The sequence below is a fragment of the Bombina bombina genome, chromosome 2 (genome assembly GCF_027579735.1).
Source record: "Bombina bombina isolate aBomBom1 chromosome 2, aBomBom1.pri, whole genome shotgun sequence".
NCBI lineage: Eukaryota > Metazoa > Chordata > Amphibia > Anura > Bombinatoridae > Bombina > Bombina bombina.
The window spans coordinates 756,972,291-756,990,684 of record NC_069500.1 but is presented as its reverse complement, the minus strand read 5'-3'; the positions used below and the strand labels follow the sequence as shown (position 1 = coordinate 756,990,684).

Here is an 18,394-nt window from a genome sequence, read left to right as displayed (position 1 = left end):
TTGTTAAAAATATATTCTGATGTTACCAAAATCTCTCTAATTTTTGCTGCAGAATTTAAGAACCCGGCTTGATCTTTATGGATTATATCACCTAGTATTTTTTGTAGCCTTTGAGCAATAATTGATGTAAAGATCTTGTAATCAGAATTTAATAGGGCAATTGGTCTATATGACTCCCTTGAAGTTGGATCCTTTCCACTTTTAAGTATTAGGGTTGTATAGGAAGATGAAAAAGTTTCGTCATCTCTTCTCCGTTTATATAGATAGAATTATAATATTTACAAAGATGGGTTGATATTTCAGGAGATAACATTTTGTATAACTCATTGGGTAGCCCATCTGGCCCAGGAGTTTTGTTCAGGGCAAGGTCAGAGATTGTTTTTTCTCCAACATAGGTGTGTCCGGTCCACGGCGTCATCCTTACTTGTGGGATATTCTCTTCCCCAACAGGAAATGGCAAAGAGCCCAGCAAAGCTGGTCACATGATCCCTCCTAGGCTCCGCCTACCCCAGTCATTCTCTTTGCCGTTGTACAGGCAACATCTCCACGGAGATGGCTTAGAGTTTTTTAGTGTTTAGAGGCTTCTGTTGATCAGATATGTAGGGCAGCGACTTGGTCTTCACTGCACACTTTTACCAAATTTTACAAGTTTGATACTTTTGCTTCTTCTGAGGCTATTTTTGGGAGAAAGGTTTTGCAAGCCGTGGTGCCTTCCATTTAGGTGACCTGATTTGCTCCCTCCCTTCATCCGTGTCCTAAAGCTTTGGTATTGGTTCCCACAAGTAAGGATGACGCCGTGGACCGGACACACCTATGTTGGAGAAAACAGAATTTATGTTTACCTGATAAATTTCTTTCTCCAACGGTGTGTCCGGTCCACGGCCCGCCCTGGTTTTTTTAATCAGGTCTGATAATTTATTTTCTTTAACTACAGTCACCACGGTACCATATGGTTTCTCCTATGCAAATATTCCTCCTTAACGTCGGTCGAATGACTGGGGTAGGCGGAGCCTAGGAGGGATCATGTGACCAGCTTTGCTGGGCTCTTTGCCATTTCCTGTTGGGGAAGAGAATATCCCACAAGTAAGGATGACGCCGTGGACCGGACACACCGTTGGAGAAAGAAATTTATCAGGTAAACATAAATTCTGTTTTTAATTTCTTCCTCTGTGATTTGCGCATTAAGAGCTCCGGCTGTGTCAATAGATAACTTGGGGACTGATATTTTGCGCCAGAAGTCCTCTGCTCGAGCTAGATCTGAATGTCTGGAGGAATACAGTTCTTGATAATATTTTTCCATTTCTTGCGCTATTTCTTCATGTTTAAATACTTCTTTCTCACCTAGCACCAGTTTTTCAATTAGCGAAGATTTTTTTTCGTTTTTGACCAGTTTAGCTAGGAGTTTCCCAGCTGTATTGCCATACTTATATAGTTTGGACTGTAATTTTAATTCATTCTGAGTTTCTCTGTATAGCAAAAAGTCATCTTTGTTACTTTTTGCTCTAATATACTTGGCCCAGTTGGCAGGATTTGAGTCAAGAAGGAATCTGTTATATGCATTTATTACTGCATGTGTTGATTCCTTTTCTCTTTGTTGCATTTTTTTGTTTAATATGGCCATATAAGCTATAATTTCACCTCTTATTACGGCCTTTGCTGACTCCCAGAATATGGCAGGGCGATCTCTATACTCTGAATTGCAGAGGTCATAGTCATTGAACTTAGCTCTTAGCCAGTTCTTAAATTTCATGTCTGATGCTAGGTGAGAAGGGAAAAAAAAGCGATTTAACTTAAACTTAGGCTGTTTATCCTGGAGATCTAAAGTAATTGGCCCATGGTCAGATATACATATAGGAAGGATTTTTGCCTTAACCTCGAATGTGCACAGTCTTTCGTCTATCAGAAAAAGATCAATCCTTGATAACGTTTTATGGGCTTTAGATAAGCAGGAATATTCTCTAACATCGGAATTTTGCATCCTCCATATGTCCCTAATGCCCAAGTTTTGCATAAGCCTAGTGAAAATTTTAGATTCCAGGTTGTCTTTTTTATGCTTTTTCTGTTTTGTGTTTTGTCTCAGCCTATCAAGTGGACACTGTGGAGCCATGTTGAAATCTCCTGCAAGAATAAGATTACCTTCCAATATAGAGAGTATCTCTGTCTGTAATTGATTCCAGAACTCTGGATCAAGAGTATTAGGCGCATAAACATTACACATTGTGAACACACGATTATTAATTTTTATTTTTAAAATCACTGATCTCCCCTCTGGGTCTGTCCCAACATGCAGTATTTCTGAATTAATCCCTTTCCCCACCAGAATAGCTACCCCTCTCTTTCTCCCCTGTCCTGATGTAGCAACCACTTCCTTAACCCATGATGTTTTCAATTTCATTACCTCTTCTGGGTTAAGATGCGTCTCCTGGAGGAAAGCTATACCTGTGTTCATTTTTCTTAGTTGAGAAATGATTGATTTCCTCTTTATAGGAGTGGTGATACCTCCTACATTCCAGGATACTATTTTAAAATTGAGCATTTATTTCAGTAGATAGATAAATGAAATTGGTACTAGGGGGGGAGAGGGGGAGAGAAAAAAAACAAAAAAAACCCTGCAAGACATCTACGGTGCTTTGAACCAGTTTCCCTGCCACCATTACCTTAAAAAGGATAGGAACAATGACAGTGAATCCTTGATGTCTGTTCAATTTACTCACTAGAATTTAGTTGAATTAAGAATTTTTCTGCCTGTTGTGCATCTTCAAAAAAATGGGTTTCTCCTCTGGCAAAAACTTTAAGTTTGGAGGGATAATTAATTAGGGCCTGATAACCCTGCTGAATGAATTTAGAACAGACTGGTGCAAGATTTCTTCTCCTGGGTGACGTCTCTGCTGAGTAGTCTTGAAACAGGAGAATCTTGCTCTCTTTGAACATGATGGGCTGATTTTTACGAAAATGTTGGAGAAGGGTTACTTTATCACTGAAATTAAGCAACTTGGCTATTACTGGCCTAGGTCTATTGTTACCCCTGTTATCAACCTGCATCTTCCCTATTCTGTGGGCCCTTTCTACCGCTATTTGAACATTGTTAGGGGGGATTTTAAGTAGCTGTACTAAAGTATCTGTGATGAATAAGTTTAAGTTCTCAGGCTGTTTCCCCTCAGGTAAGCCAATGATGCGGATGTTGTTCCTTCTGGCCCTGTTTTCTAAGTCTTCAATTTTGATTAGCATTTTGGACAGACTAGCTGCAGTGGCATCTATGCTTGCACTGTGGGTATACATAAGATCCTCAAGATCAGAGACCCTTTGTTCCACTTCACTAATCCTGTTAGTGAAGTGTCTCAGTTCTTGAGACAGCAATATAATTTCTTGTTTGATCTCTGCCCTAAGGGCATCAAACTTAGGGTTTACCTTCTGCAATATTTGTCACCAGAGCCTGCATGTTGAAGGTTTCATATGTAAATGAGGGATTGGTGGGGGTTGATTGTCCCTCCATAGATGACTCTGTGCTATTTTTATTTCTCCTATCCCTTGCTTTTGCTGCCATGGCTGGCGGGGGAGTCCGGGAGTGGCTGTGAAGTAGAGCATGCAATTTTAACCAACTTTCTAATTTACTCCTATAATCAATTTTGTTGTCATTGTCTTGCTATCTTTATTTGAAAAGCAGTAATGTAAGCTTATGAACCGGCCCATTTTTGGCTTAGCACCTGTGTAGCACTTTGTAGCACTAAATGTAGCTACCAATCAGCAAGCGCTACTTATAACGCTGAACCAAAAATGGTCCAGCTCCTAAGTTAGATTACTGCTTTTCAAAAAAGAAAGCAAGAGAACAAAGAAAATAATAATTGCATTTTCTATCTGAATCATGAATGAAAAAAAATGTTGGGTTTAGTATCCCTTTAAATATTAGAGATAGGCTGAAGAATATAATCAGTAAGAGGGCACATCCCAACTCTCCCTGAAGTTCAAGGAGTCTCCCTGATTGTAATAGCGGCTCCCTGATGCCAGCAAATGGAATGAAATCTCCCTGAAACTCCAAGTATCATGATTCAATGTGGCTCAAATCCAGAAAAAAAGTGTTACTTTAAGGAATGCCTTTAGTTGCTGGGACGATATAGAACCTTCAAAGCATGCACCAATAACCGAAAAGCCCCCCCTTATTCTAATAAAATAAAAACACAAATACTACCTTATTTACTGCATGTAATTAAACTTTGTATTCTAAAATATTTAAGCATTCAACAAGCGTACCATCACTGGAAAAAGAAAATTTATGCTTACCTGATAAATGTATTTTCAATACCCAAGCTAGAGTACACAGATGATACGGGAGGGACAAGACAGGGAACCTAAACGGAAGGCACCACTGCTTGAAGAACCTTTCTCCCAAAAGCGGCCTCAGCCGAGGCAAAAGTGTCAAATTTATAGAATTTAGAAAAAGTGTGAAGAGAGGACCAAGTTGCAGCCTTGCAAATCTGTTCCACAGAAGCTTCATTTTTGAATGCCATGAGGAAGCAACAGCCCTTGTGGAATGAGCCGTAACTCTCTCAGGAGGCTGCTGTCCAGCAGTCTCGTATGCAAAACGTATGATACTCTTCAGCCAAAAAGAAAGAAGTTGCCATAGCTTTCTGTCTCTTACATCTTCCTGAAAAAAAAAAAATCACAAACAAGGAAGACGACTGACGAAAGACCTTAGTCGCTTGCAGGTAAAACTTTAAAGCCCGTACCACATCCAAATTGTGCAGAAGACGTTCCTTCTGAGAAGGATTAGAACACAAGGAAGGAACAACAATCTTCTGATTAATGTTCCGATCAGAAACAACTTTAGGAAAAAATCCTAATTTGGTACGTAAAACTACCTTATCTGAATGGAAAATCAGATAAGGAGACTCAAATTGTAACGCCAAGAGCTCTGATACTCTGATACAAGTGGAATAAATAGCAACTTAATATCTAAAGAATGCATGGGCTCAAAAGGAGCCCCTTGAAGAACTTTGAGAACTAAATTAAGACTCCATGAAGGAGTAACTGGTTTGAACCCAGGTCTGATCCTGAAAAAGGTCTGACCAAAGGATTGTACATCTGGGAAATCCGCCAGACGTTTGTGTAACAAAATAGATAAGGCAGAGATTTGGCCCTTTAGGGAACTTGTCGATAATCCCTTCTCCAAACCCTCTTGGAGAAAGGATAACATTCTAGGAATCCTAACTCTACTCCATGAGTAGCCCTTGAATTCGTACCAATAGAGATAGTTACGCCAGATCTTATGGTAAATTCTACTAGTTACAGGCTTACGAGCCTGAATCATGGTCTCTATGACCGAATCAGAAAAAAAACCCCGCTTGGATAAAATTAAGCGTTCGATCTCCAAGCAGTCAGCTTCAGAGAAACTAAATTTGGGTGAAGGAAGGGCCCCTGAATCAGAAGGTCCTCTCTCGATGGAAGTCTCCAAGGTGGTAGAGATGTCATCTCCAACAGATCTGCATACCAAATCCTGCCAGGCCAGGCCGGTGCTATGAGGATCATCAAAGCCCTCTCCTGTTTGATTCAAGCAATCACCCAAGGAAGAAGAGAAAATGGAGGAAATAGGTATGCTAGACTGAAGGTCCAAGGGACCGCCAGAGCATCTATCAGTTCTGCCTGGGGGTCCCTGGACCTCGACCCTTATCTCTGGAGTTTGGCATTCTGACGGGATGCCATGAGATCCAATTCCGGCTGACCCCACCTGAGAATCAAGCTGGAGAACACTTCCGGATGGAGTTTCTACTCCCCCGGATGAAAGGTCTGCCTGCTCAAGAAATCCGCCTCCCAATTGTCCACCCCTGGGATGTGGATCGCCGACAGGGTTTCTGCCCACTCGATTATTTTGGTTACATCGGTGATCGCTAAGGAACTCCTCGTTCCTCTCTGATGATTGATGTAAGCCACAGAAGTTATGTTGTCCGACTGGAACCGGATAAACCGGACCGTGGCTAACTGGGGCCAGGCCAGAAGAGCATTGAAAATTGCTCTCAGTTCCAGAAAATTTATAGGAAGAACAGACAATGACCGAGTCCAAACTCCCTGAGCTTTTAGAGAGCCCCAGACTGCTCCCCAGCCTAGAAGGCTGGCGTCTGTTGTCACAATCACCCAAGATGGTCTGCGAAAGCAAGTTCCCTGGGAAAGATGCTCCAGAGACTAACACAATTGGAGAGAATCCCTTGTCTCCTGACCCAGTAGTATTCGAGGGGACAAGTCCGCATAATCTCCGTTCCATTGCCTGAGCATGCTTAATTGCAGAGGTCAGAGATGGAACCGAGCAAACGGGATGATCCATTGCCGCTACCATCAGCCTGATTAACTCCATGCTTACTGAGCCACTGATGGCCGAGGAGTGGACTGAAGGACTCGGCAAGTATCAATAATCTTTGATTTCCTGACTTCTGTCAGAAAAATCTTCATAGTCAAGGAGTCTATTATGGTTCCTAAGAAAGTCACCCTTGTATTCGGGACTAAGGAACTCTTTTCTAAATTTACCTTCCACCCGTGAGATGGTAGGAAGGAGAACACCAAGTCTGTGTGGGATCTTGCTATTTGAAAGGATGGAGCCTGGACAAAGATGCCATCCAGATATGGCGCCACTGCAATGCCTTGTGATCGAAGCACCGCCAATATAGAGATCCCAGAACTTTTGTGAAAATTCTGGGAGCTGTGGCAAGACCGAAAGGAAGAGCCACGAACTGGAAGTGTTTGTTCAGAAAGGCAAATCTTAGGAACTTGTGATGATTCTTGTGAATGGGAACATGCAGGTATGCGTCCTTTAAATCCACTGTTGTCATAAATTGACCTTCTTGGATCAAAGGAAGGATGGAACGAATAGTTTTGCATCTTGAAGGACGGTACTCTGAGAAATTTGTTTAGACTCTTGAGATCTAAAAATTGGTCTGATGGTTCCCTCTCTTTTGGGAACCACGAACAGATTGGAATAAAAACCTTGACCCTGTTCCTGTATTGGAATGGGAACAATCACTCCCAGGTCAGAGAGGTCTCCTACACAATGTAAGAACGCCTCTCTTTTTGTCTGGTCTGCAGATAATCTTGAAAGCAGAAACCTGCCTCTGGGAGGAAAACTTTAGAACTCCAATTTGTATCCCTGGGACACAATTTCTATTGCCCAGGGATCCTGAACATCTCAAACCCAAGCCTGAGCGAAAAAAGAAAGTCTGCCCCCTACAAGATCCGGTCCCGGATCGGGGGCATGACTTTCATGCTGTCTTAGATTCAATGGCAGGCTTTTTGGATCGTTTTCCCTTATTCCAAGACTGATTGGGTCTCCATGCAGGTTTGGACTGTTCCTGCTTAGAAGCGGAAGAGGAAGAATTTCCTTTGGAATTTCGAAAGGAAAGAAAATTACTCTGTCGTCCTTTCTGTTTGTTTCTCTTATCCTGAGGAAGAAGATGACCTTTACCTCCCGTGATATCAGAAATAATTTCAGTCAGTCCAGGTCCAAACAAGGTCTTTCCCTTGTAAGGAATAGCTAGAAGCTTAGACTTAGAGGACACGTCCGCAGACCAAGGCTTTAACCATAAGGCTCTGCGGGCTAGAATAGAGAAGTCCAAAATCCTTGCTCCCAATTTAATAACTTGAAGGGAAGCATCAGTAATAAAGGAATTGGCTAGTTTAAGAGCCTTTATCCTATCCTGTATTCCGTCCAAAAACGTTTTCATCCTGATAGCATCAGATAATGCATCGAACCAATATGCTGCTACACTGGTGACGGTAGCAATGCACACAGCTCGTTGCCATTGTAACCCCTGGTGTACATACATCTTCTTGAGTAATCCCTCTAACTTTTTGTCCATAGGGTCCTTGAAGGCACAACTATCCTCTATGTTAATAGTAGTTTTCTTAGCTAAGGTGGAAATGGCTCCTTCCACCTTTAGAACGGTTTGCCAAGCCTCTTTAATAGAGTCGGCTATGGGAAATATCTTTTTAAATATAGGAGATGAAGAAAAAGGAATACCCGACTTCTTATTCCAGCTGACCCCGCAATGATCTCAGTAGCGCGGTCTGGGACTGGAAACACGTCTGTCGAGGAAGGAACCTTGAAATATTTGTTCAGCTTACTGGACTTCCTAGGAACAACCACTACCGTGGAGTTACTGTCGTCCAAAGTAGCTAAAACCTCCTTAAGTAACAGGCGGAGGAGTTCTAGCTTAAACCTGAAAGATACAACTTCAGTATCAGCAAGGGGGATTACGCTTTCCGAATCTGAAATTTTGCCTTCAGATCAGTGTTAATTTTGAAGGCAAATTTCAATTTAGTCTTAGTTTTAGTCTTTTGACTAAAATGCCATTTTAGTTTTAGTTGTATTTTAGTCATCTGAATTGTTTTAGTTTTAGTCTAGTTTTAGTCGACTAAATCTTCAGTTTATATTAGTCGACTAAATCTCCAGTAGATTTTAGTTGACTAAAATCTAAGGGGTTTAGTTAAAGTGTAATGTATTATTTAAGCATTTCTCTATAATTTCCAAACTCATTATATACTCTAGGAGTAAACATAACACCTGTTATTATTTATTGAATTAAGGTTTAAAAATCCAGTACAGACACAGATTTAGAAACTGTTAATTTTGACAGCAAATTTTGATTTAGTTTTAGTCATAGTCTTTTGACTAAAATGCCATTTTGATTTAGTTTTAGTCATAGTCTTTTGACTAAAATGCCATTTTAGTTTTAGTCGTATTTTAGTCATCAGAATTTCTTTAGTTTTATGCTCATTTTAGTCAAGTTTTAGTCGACGAAATTAACACTGCTTCAGATGCTACTACGGTATCCTCCTCCTCAGGCTACAGGGAGGGGATATCCGAAATCACAACTGTGTCAGAAACCTCGCTTACTGATCTGATTTTCCTCTTACGCTTGCCCTGCAACATTGGAAAGGCAGGCAGCGCATCAAAAATTGTGGAAGACATGAGAGAAGCAATGTCTCTTGAAGTAACTCCAGCGGGAGCTAGAGAGGAAGCGCTTGTGAGGGCGGTACAATTTGGGACGTTTGGGGAGACAGATGCGGCATATATTGAACCTCGTCAGACTTGTGGACAACATCCGCTTTAGAAAAAGTTGGCTCAGAAAAAATCTTGTCCCTATCATTTAAAGTCCTCTCAATACCTGAGGAACAGAAAGGGATTGGTGGTTCCACAGTGGCATCAAAGCATAAAGAGCAAGAGACAACCTGCAAGGCCTCTTGGTCCATTCTGATCACAATAACACAAATGAAAATTAAAGACTTTAATTTTGTTACTAGAAAATTTAAATGCAAAAAATGTTCCTGTGCCTTTAAATTTAAAAGTGAAACTTCTTTACTGTCTATGAGAAGAAACGCTCTTAAAAGACTAGAAAAGAATAAATATTGACACCCCTACACCTCAGCAGCCCTGCTGAGGTGCCTATCTGACTCCTGGACCTGATAACCTCTTTCACTCTTAGGCCACAATCCAGACTTAACAGGGGAACGTCACAGCACAATTACGGTACAAAATATAAACGCTTTCCCTGCTCCGTTCCTAGAAACGCATGTACTTAGCAAAGAATCATGCACTTCTAGGCAAGAGACTGTTCCGAGACTCTCCGTGTCCCGTTATGAGTAGCAACACCGAGGCTCAGAGAAAAGGTGCGCAAACGGAAGCTCCGCCCATTGTGGGCATTTCTAACATAATATCCTCTCCCGGTCGGCATTTTGCTGTAGATAAGCCCCCGAGAAAGTAAAAAACCACCTGAGCCATTAAGAACCGTGTCTCCCAGCCCCAGTGCCTGCTTGCTGTTGTTTTGTTTCCCTCAGACTCAGAGTATGTGTGTCCCCAACAATAAAGCGCAAATCCTATTAGCCCTTATATTGTGTGTGCATAGAAGTAAAGTGCATCCCTTTTCTCTTCTGAGCGACTTAGCCCCAGAATATAAAAGTGGCACTCACCTCATATGTCTGCCAAACAGCCAGGCAGATCACCAGGTATAAGAGGTCCTCTCCCTCCCATGGACCTGAGAAAAAGAAGAAATTCCTGAGTAAATATCCCTCAGGTATATATGATTAGGGCAGCATCAAATTATGGGAGGAGCAGTGAGAATTATGTCCCACAAGTTCCCATTGTTCTAAAGTCACCACTGCTCTACTGAAGTGACTGAAATGGACTATGGCTACACCCCAGGACAAATCAGCACAATCTTGCACTACTTTAAAAATAATAAACTCTTGATTGAAGAATCTATACTAACACCTCACTTCACCACATCCTATCACTAACGTAGGCAAAGAGAATGACTGGAGTGGGAGGGAAGGGAGGAGCTATTTAAAAGCTTTGCTGTGGTGCTCTTTGCTGCCTCCTGCTGACCAGGAGGTGAATATCCCATTAGTAATTAAGATGATCATTGTGTGTGGTTGTGCAATAAAGCTACTTTTTTTTTTTTAAATGTGACTTTAGTGGAAAGCTACTTTAATGATAAGTCTGTATCTTACTTAGGGTTTCAAGGTGCCCAATATATAACTGGTAGGGGGTGGCAGTGGCACAGTAGCGGGTGAACCCACCTCCCTGAAATTAGTTTTTGCAGGTTGGGATGTCTGTGTTTGCCCCTTAGGGGAGTAAGATACAGAAGTGGCAAAATGTAAAACCTGAATAATCCCAGTAAGGGAATATAGCAAGGTAAACAATTAAACACTGAAATAACTATATTAAAACAGTAAAGGCTAATAATAAACACAGCAAAAAAGGGTTTTAAATAATTTATCCTACTATTTTAGAAAATCTTTGATATAATCAGAGTATCTCACCACCGATCCTGAGAGCCTCCCCAAACATGTTGAGATTACACCACCATAGGTGTGCAAAAAACTTTAACCATTAGTGTACTCACACTACAACAGTGTTAAAACCCAAACCCAATATCAAAATCTTATGTTTTAATGCAGGTCACTAAAGAAGGCTTGATTAAGTTCTCCAGTAACTCTGGAGAACACGAACGTTGGCCATGTTTAATTTAAAGTGACAGTAACCCAATTTTAACTAAAGTTCTCAAAAGTGACCAAATGTACCATAAAGCTTCTATGGAAATATGTCCCCAGACTATATGAATCATGTATGAAGCTGCCACATACTTACCTGTTGGCACCTTCGTCCGCTGTGCTTATCTTAGTTACAGAAAACTTACCAGTAGAGGGCTTATCAGGGGCAGTTGAAGCATGGTACAAAGGATCTCACAAGAAACACCATTCTACAACCAAGGGGACTAGTAGATAAATCTGTATTTCACATGGAGGGGGGCTGTAACATCTTCACACTGAGAGAAGAGATTTTCAATTAACAATTGAACTAATTTCTTCCCTCTGTCCAGGAGACACTCTAAATTGTCATATTGGTCTTAGATTTGGTTATAGATGCCCTATCAACAACTTAAAGATAGGAGAACTTTAACAGTTTTTAGCGTTCTCCTATGGAGACAAGTGATGGGAATATGGGGTGGAGCAAAGCTTAAGAATGTAGAATTAGTTTGACTCCTCCTGTTGGATAGACAATGAATATTACACGCATGATGATCTTGAGGACTCTCCCCATCCCCAAAGACTAAGTGGGCAAAGATAAAGACGACATAGAATAAGGCACAAAAAGGAACAATCTTATGCAACCTGCAAAGGTGATGCTTTAGTTTTCTGTCCATTACCATTAAAGGTTAACAACTCTTTGGTGAGCGCTACTAGGATCATTCAAGAAGGAATTTCAAGCCACCTGGATAGGAAGACTGTATTGGAAAAGAGGTGCCAATGACCTCAGGGTAAATGCTAACTATGTGGAATGCAGATATGTACACTGCATTTATGTTTCATATGTTATCAAAATAAGAAACAAATATATGTAAGTGGAAAAACAAGGTAAACATTTAGAGAATTACCTGTTATCAAGAGAAGCTGTGGATAAGCTCTCTGTTGCTTTGTCTATGAAAAAAAAAAAGATAATATTTTAGATATTATGTATATTGTTTGCATTATGCTATAAAGAGAGAAAAGAATCTCACCTGTGTGAGACAGTGTATGTGTGTTTCCCATTGTTCCACCCACTGCAGTTCCTATAAAAAGTAAAAAAGTTACTACCAGTGAAAAACTAAGGAAAATAAATAGAGGGGTAAGCAGTGTGTAAAGTAAAAAAAACATCTATAATAGAAACAAGAGATAAAAAATAATAGGGAATGGAAGTATACTGGAAAGGTAGGTTTTAGATTTCATGATATTAAAGGGCCATAATACCCAAATGTTTAAACACTTGAAAGTGATGCAGTATAGCTGTAAAAAGTTGACTAGAAAATATCACCTGAGCATCTCTATGTAAAAAAGAAAGATATTTTACCTCAAACGTTTCTCAATAGCCACACCCCATTGTAAAGGACTTCTAAGCAGCAAATCAGTATGTCTGTCCCGGGACAGCGGAAGGAGCGAGCTTTTGTGCACACTCATCTTATTTCCCTATTCAGTGTAAGGAAGTTTACAATGAAATCTCATGAGAGTTAAGTGAAATCTCATGAGATCACAGTAAAAGTTCATGACCTCAGCACTGCTGATGCTAATTGGCTGCTGTTATTTCCCTTCAAAACATAAAATACCAGATAATTTCCTTTCCTTCTGTACAAGGAGAGTCCACAGCTGGATTCATTACTTGTGGGAATACTGAAGCTGGCCACCAGGAGAAGGCAAAGACACACCAGCCAAAGGCTTAAATACCCCCCCTACTTCCCTCATCCCCCAGTCATTCTGCAGAAGTAACTAGGAACAGAAGGAAAATCAGGGTGAAAAAAGGTGCCAGAAGAACAAGATAAAATTTATGGGTGCCCAACGGAGAACACGGGCGGGAGCTGTGGACTCTTCCTGTACAGAAGGAAAGGAAATTATCTGGTAAGCATAATTTATGTTTTCCTTCTTAATACAGGGAGAGCCCACAGCTGCATTCATTACTTGTGGGAGAATTATACCCAAGCTACAGAGGACACAATGCTAACAGGAGAGCAAAAAGAGAGGCAGCCCCCATCTGAGAGCACCACAGCCTGCAAACCCTTTCTCCCGAAGGCTGCTTCAGCGAAGCAAAAAACACAAACATTTTGAAAGGAATGTAAGGAATGCCAAATAGTCCGCCCACCAAAAAGAACCCTAGAGGCCTCATCTTAGAGACCCAAGAGGACGCCACTGCTTGAAAAGACTGAGCCGTAACCCAAGCGGAAGATACTCCTCAACTTAAAAAGATAAGGAAGACTAAGAGCCCCCTGACCCTTACGCTTCTCAGATAGATAATAAACAGGGAAAAATGGTCTATTCTTACATAGCCTGAAGATAGATCCTTAAGGCACTACTCCATATCAAGTAGAAAACTTTCCTTCGCAAAGAAGGAAGAGGAGATAAAAATGTACTCAAAACTTCAGCTGAAAATGCGATATGAGACAACCTTAGGAGAAATCCTAATTAAGGCAGAATAGCCTACTATTATGGAACACCCAAAAAGGAGGGACGCAAAGCAAGGCCGTAACTCAGGGACTTCTACTTGCAGAAGTAAGAAAAGAGATTAATAAAAGAATGGAGTAACCAGGCGCCAACTAACGGAGGCTAGGTGTATGGGTTAACAGCTGATATTTAATATTACACAATAAATAAATAAAAGCACAATGAATAATAAAACTCCTAGTTCATGGATCCATGAATCATACAATAAAATACAATAAATTATGTGTGATAAACACTGTGAATACAATAGATAAAAAAGTAGGTCTAGTTAGACAATTGAAATGACAAGATAAATAAAGTAGATATCGCAGAGACTGAAAATCCTAAAGATGCAAATGCAAACAAATAATGTATAGGAAATTGTATAAAAAATTATATAAAAAATGTGATCAAAAAATATCAAGGAATAAGTGTCCAAAAGAATATATCACTGCAAAATTGGTACCACAAATCCTCAAATCCTCAATATGTGTCAGAGTGGTTGTAACAAAGTGTCCTAATTGTAGCAAGGTCTCTTAAAAGTAGCAATCCAATACAACGAAAAAACGAGTAATACCAAAAATAGAAAAAAGGGAAAAAAACTTGAAAACTAGTTCAAAGGTGGATCAATAAAAATATAGTCCAAAAGTGAAGCAGTGCAAAGAAAAAAACAAAAACAGAATCCAATTCGTGTTGAAAACCTTTCCTCCTGTTTTCTTCCACTAAGGGGTGGTGAATTCACAGGACAGAAGAGGAACCCGTGTGAAAAAATACCTAACTGTGTATGGCAATAAACATAAAAAATACCTGTGGAAAAAAAGAAATGCAAACAATGTGTAGCAGGTTTACAAATATTTTGCTCTAATGAAATCAGGCTTACCAGTCTACGCGTTTCGGCCCCTCTAGGCCTTTATCAAGACTGGTTAATGTACTTACTGGTGGCCTTTTATAGCTGTCTACTTCGGTTGACCGGATGTGCAATATTTCAGCACTTCCGGTTTCGCTGCTAAACTTTATCTCAAAATATCCCTTTAGTCGAGTCTCTTTTTTAAAAGAACTCTTATAGGTTCAAAGTATATTGTGTAGTATTGCACCTAAGGGTTAGAAAAGATTAAACTTAAAAGAGTAGTCTCCGTGTTTAGTGACATCACTTCCGGTCGGGGAAGGCTGCCATTAGTTGCAGCTAATTTCGGAGTTTCCTTTATTTTATTTGTTTATATTTTCTATAATCCATATAGTGGATTACCACTATATGTTGAATTTCCTATTATCAAATTAGTGATTTAAACTATTAGTATTTTTGGTAATGCCGATAATCTGGCTCTCCCATTGGTTGGTAATGCCGATAATCCGGCTCTCCCATTGTGACGTCACTTGTTAGCCGCGAGGTAATAGGATGTATATAGAGGGGTGTATTATCAGTTTTAGTGTTTCATTGGTTGTAGTTTTCAATGAACCTTAAACTGGGTGAATTTGTTATATGTTATGTGTCTAATATTAATAGGAAAGAATCAAACTTTAATCAAGTATGCAAAATAAAAAATGTATAAAATCTATGTGTGCTTCAATTTCTTAGAAAATTGTATAGAGAATAGTATAATGCCGACATCTTTTGTCCTAATACTTCAGTGTTTGTCTGTCAAAACTTAAAAAGATAAAAGACCCTTCTTTGATATCTGCAGTGCCAGTTAGAACGAGTCCTATGTGTTAAAGAGCTTATTAGCGATGATATACTTGGTCTTCTGATCATGTTATAAAATCAACGGTAAGAGGTTTCTCTAATTAGGAGGATATTATCGTGAGCAATATTGGAAGAGTGTATGACATATTATAGTTACTTCAATATCGCTTGTATTATAGACGCACTTTCTTATACTGTATCTGGATATAGAAAAGTCATATATGTAAAGATGCTTTAGAAAAGTCCTATATAGATATAGAGAAGTCCTATATGTAAAGATGCTTATTAGCAATGTCAAATATAGTCTTCAGATCGTGTTGACAAATAGACAGAAAGTGGTTTTTCTGGTTGGGAGGATGTTATAATGAGAGATATTGAAGGAGTGAGTGGCAGGTTATAGTCACATCGAACTCACTTGTATTATAGACGCACAATCTTATGCTGGAGTCTGAATATTCTACATAGTTGTTTAGAATGTTTAATTCAAAGTTACTTAAAATGTTAGTAACATGTAGGATCAAAGACAATAAGATCTGGCTCATCTTATAAGACCACAGTGAATATGTGAGATCCGAATATTCTATCTAGATACTGATGTGTCTACAATCAACGTATCTTAGTGTGGAACCAGTCTCCTTATTCTAAACAAAGTTAAATCTTTCAAAAAATGTGTAAACAGTTTCTTATGGGATTGTTTGTTTCTCAACAAATGTGGATAACTAACTTAAGTTATACACTTAGGATTGATATTCAAAATGTATTCAGTGTAAAATTGGTTTGTATCTTATTTTTTAAAGTTCAATTAACTTAATTTCTAAAAAATGGAGGTAGAGAAGAAGGGGGAAAGTTTTATTTTATTTTATCCTTGTAATGAAGGAAACCATATTGATTAGAAGGTGAAAGAATTGCCCTTCTTGAATGGGAAAACAAAAACAGAAATAGTCTCATATTGAGATGCTGGACTATATGAAGTTCTATAAAGTTATATAAGATAGTGTTATGGAATAGCTTTATCTATTTAGAAAAAAAACTATATAGGAATCCAATCTACTTAGATTCCTGGGACTCTGTTGGCTTCCCAAACATATCGAAAATAATTTTTTGGTGCTTTTTATAGAATCCATTATACTTAGATTCTATTCGCTTCCCAAACTTTCTAGGGTGGGTTCTATAACAGATAAGATATGTATAAAAGATTGGAATGGTATTAAGAGGGGAGAGTGATATACTCAACTTGAAGTGACGTCCAGATGGAAGGGGTGGAAACTTGATGTATCATAGTATCATAGTTAGAGCGGTACATAAAAAGTGGACTTGTCTTGAGATTGGGAGATATTTCAACATTCGGTGATAGACCATAGCGATTGAGAGTCAGGACATAAGGAGAGGGTAATAAATAGATGTCACAGGATTTACCAGCCATATGGTTGCTTTTTTGTGCGTATTAGACATTATATAGCTTGTTCTTCTAATTAGTCCTTTGGGATATCAAAAGATGTTCAATAAATGTTAGAGGTCTTCTTTATTGTTTAGTCCCTTTGGATAAAGGCAATCAAGATTAAAAATCCATTTGGATTCAGCAATACGCAATTTGTTCTTATAATTGCTCCCTCTCCAACATTTCGTTACTTTTTGAATCCCCATAAAGGATAAAGCTTTTGTATTCCCTTGATGTTTAGTCCAGAAGTGGCGATATAAGGCTGTATCCATATTAAGTTTCTCAATGAGAAGTAGATGTTCGCGGATTCTATCCTTCAGGGTCCTCGACGTCTGGCCCACATATTGAAGCCCACAAGGGCATTGTAGCATATAGATGACCCCGCTATCTTGACATCGGATCAAATCATGGACCCTGTATTTCTCTTTTGTATGGTAGCAGCTAAAAGTTGCAGATTTAGTACCATGCTTACATGCCTTGCATGATGGACAGGGGAAGAAGCCTTTGATCTCATTCCCATAGACATCTTTGACACCCGATCATTTCTTCCTTTGTGTACTGGGAGCTAGCTTACTTTTCAAATTCTTGGTCTTCCTGTAGATGAACCTTGGTTTAGGTGGTAGTTTTTCGCCTATAATATCATTGTCCTTCAATAGTGACCAATGTCTACGAAATATATTCTCAATGATATTTTTGTTCTCACTATATTCCGTTATGTTGATATTGAGTGTATCCTCTTCCATTGGTTTCTCTTTTCTTTTGTATTTCATCAATTCTGTTCTTTCAATATGGCTGATTTCTTGTATTTTTTGGTCTATTTTGTTCTCATTGTACCCTCTATCCAGAAATTTGTTCTTGATCAGTTTTGCTTGTTCTTCCCATTTTTCATTAGTGGAGCAGTTCTTCTTTATTCTTAAGAGCTGTCCACTCGGAATATTGTCCTTCCAGGACTTATGGTGGCAACTCATTCTATGAATGAAATTATTGCTGTCCACTTGTTTAAAAGATGTGGACGTTTCAATTTTACCTTGCTCTATTTCGATTTTAAGATCCAAGAAGACTAATTCGGTCCTGCGCCATGTATATGTGAATTTCAAGTTATTGCTACTATTGTTCATCACTTCAATGGTGTAGTCAAGATCTTCCTGTGTCCCCTTCCATATGATGATGATGTCGTCTATGTACCGGCAATAGAGGACCAGGTCCCCACCAGCTGGGCAAGACTCCCAAAAGATACGCTCCCATTTGCCCATGTATAGGTTAGCATAGCTAGGTGCGAACCTGGTCCCCATCGCCGTACCACATAGCTGTTGGTAATAGTTCCCTTCTTCATAGAAGTAGTTGTGGATTAAAATATATCGAATCCCTTCCAGGATAAAAGTTTTTTGTTCATTTTGGAGTTCCGCATTTTTATCTAGGAAGAATTCTACCGCTTCTATGCCATCTTCATGTGGAATACATGTATATAGAGACGTTACGTCACATGTTGCTAGGATGTATCCATCTTCCCAAGTTATTTCATTTAAAAGATTTAGTACCTGTGTGGAGTCCTTCAGGTAGGAAGGTAACTGTCTCACATATCTTTGGAGATTCAGGTCGATGTACTCTGATAGATTTGAGCTCAGGGAGCCGATGCCTGAGATAATCGGTCTTCCTGGTGGTTTCTGTAGCGATTTATGGATTTTGGGCAAGTGGTATAGTATTGGGGATATGGGATGACTGATGTTAATATAATCATACTCCTTGTTGTTGAGTATCCCCTGTTCCTTTGCCTGATCCAAAAACAT

The 18,394-nt window shown here is 39.4% G+C and overlaps 1 protein-coding gene across 1 annotated transcript in view; it reads right to left on the bottom strand.

Moving 5' to 3' along the window:
- Positions 1 to 18,394, bottom strand: part of FCHO1 (FCH and mu domain containing endocytic adaptor 1) — an 802,768-nt gene that overhangs the window by 390,782 nt on the left and 393,592 nt on the right. The window contains exons 18-19 of the mRNA XM_053702869.1: positions 12,039 to 12,089; positions 11,916 to 11,958 (exon numbers count right to left, since the gene is read on the bottom strand). Of these exons, the coding sequence (XP_053558844.1) occupies positions 11,916 to 11,958; positions 12,039 to 12,089 (94 nt within the window). The remainder of the gene's footprint in view (positions 1 to 11,915; positions 11,959 to 12,038; positions 12,090 to 18,394) is intronic.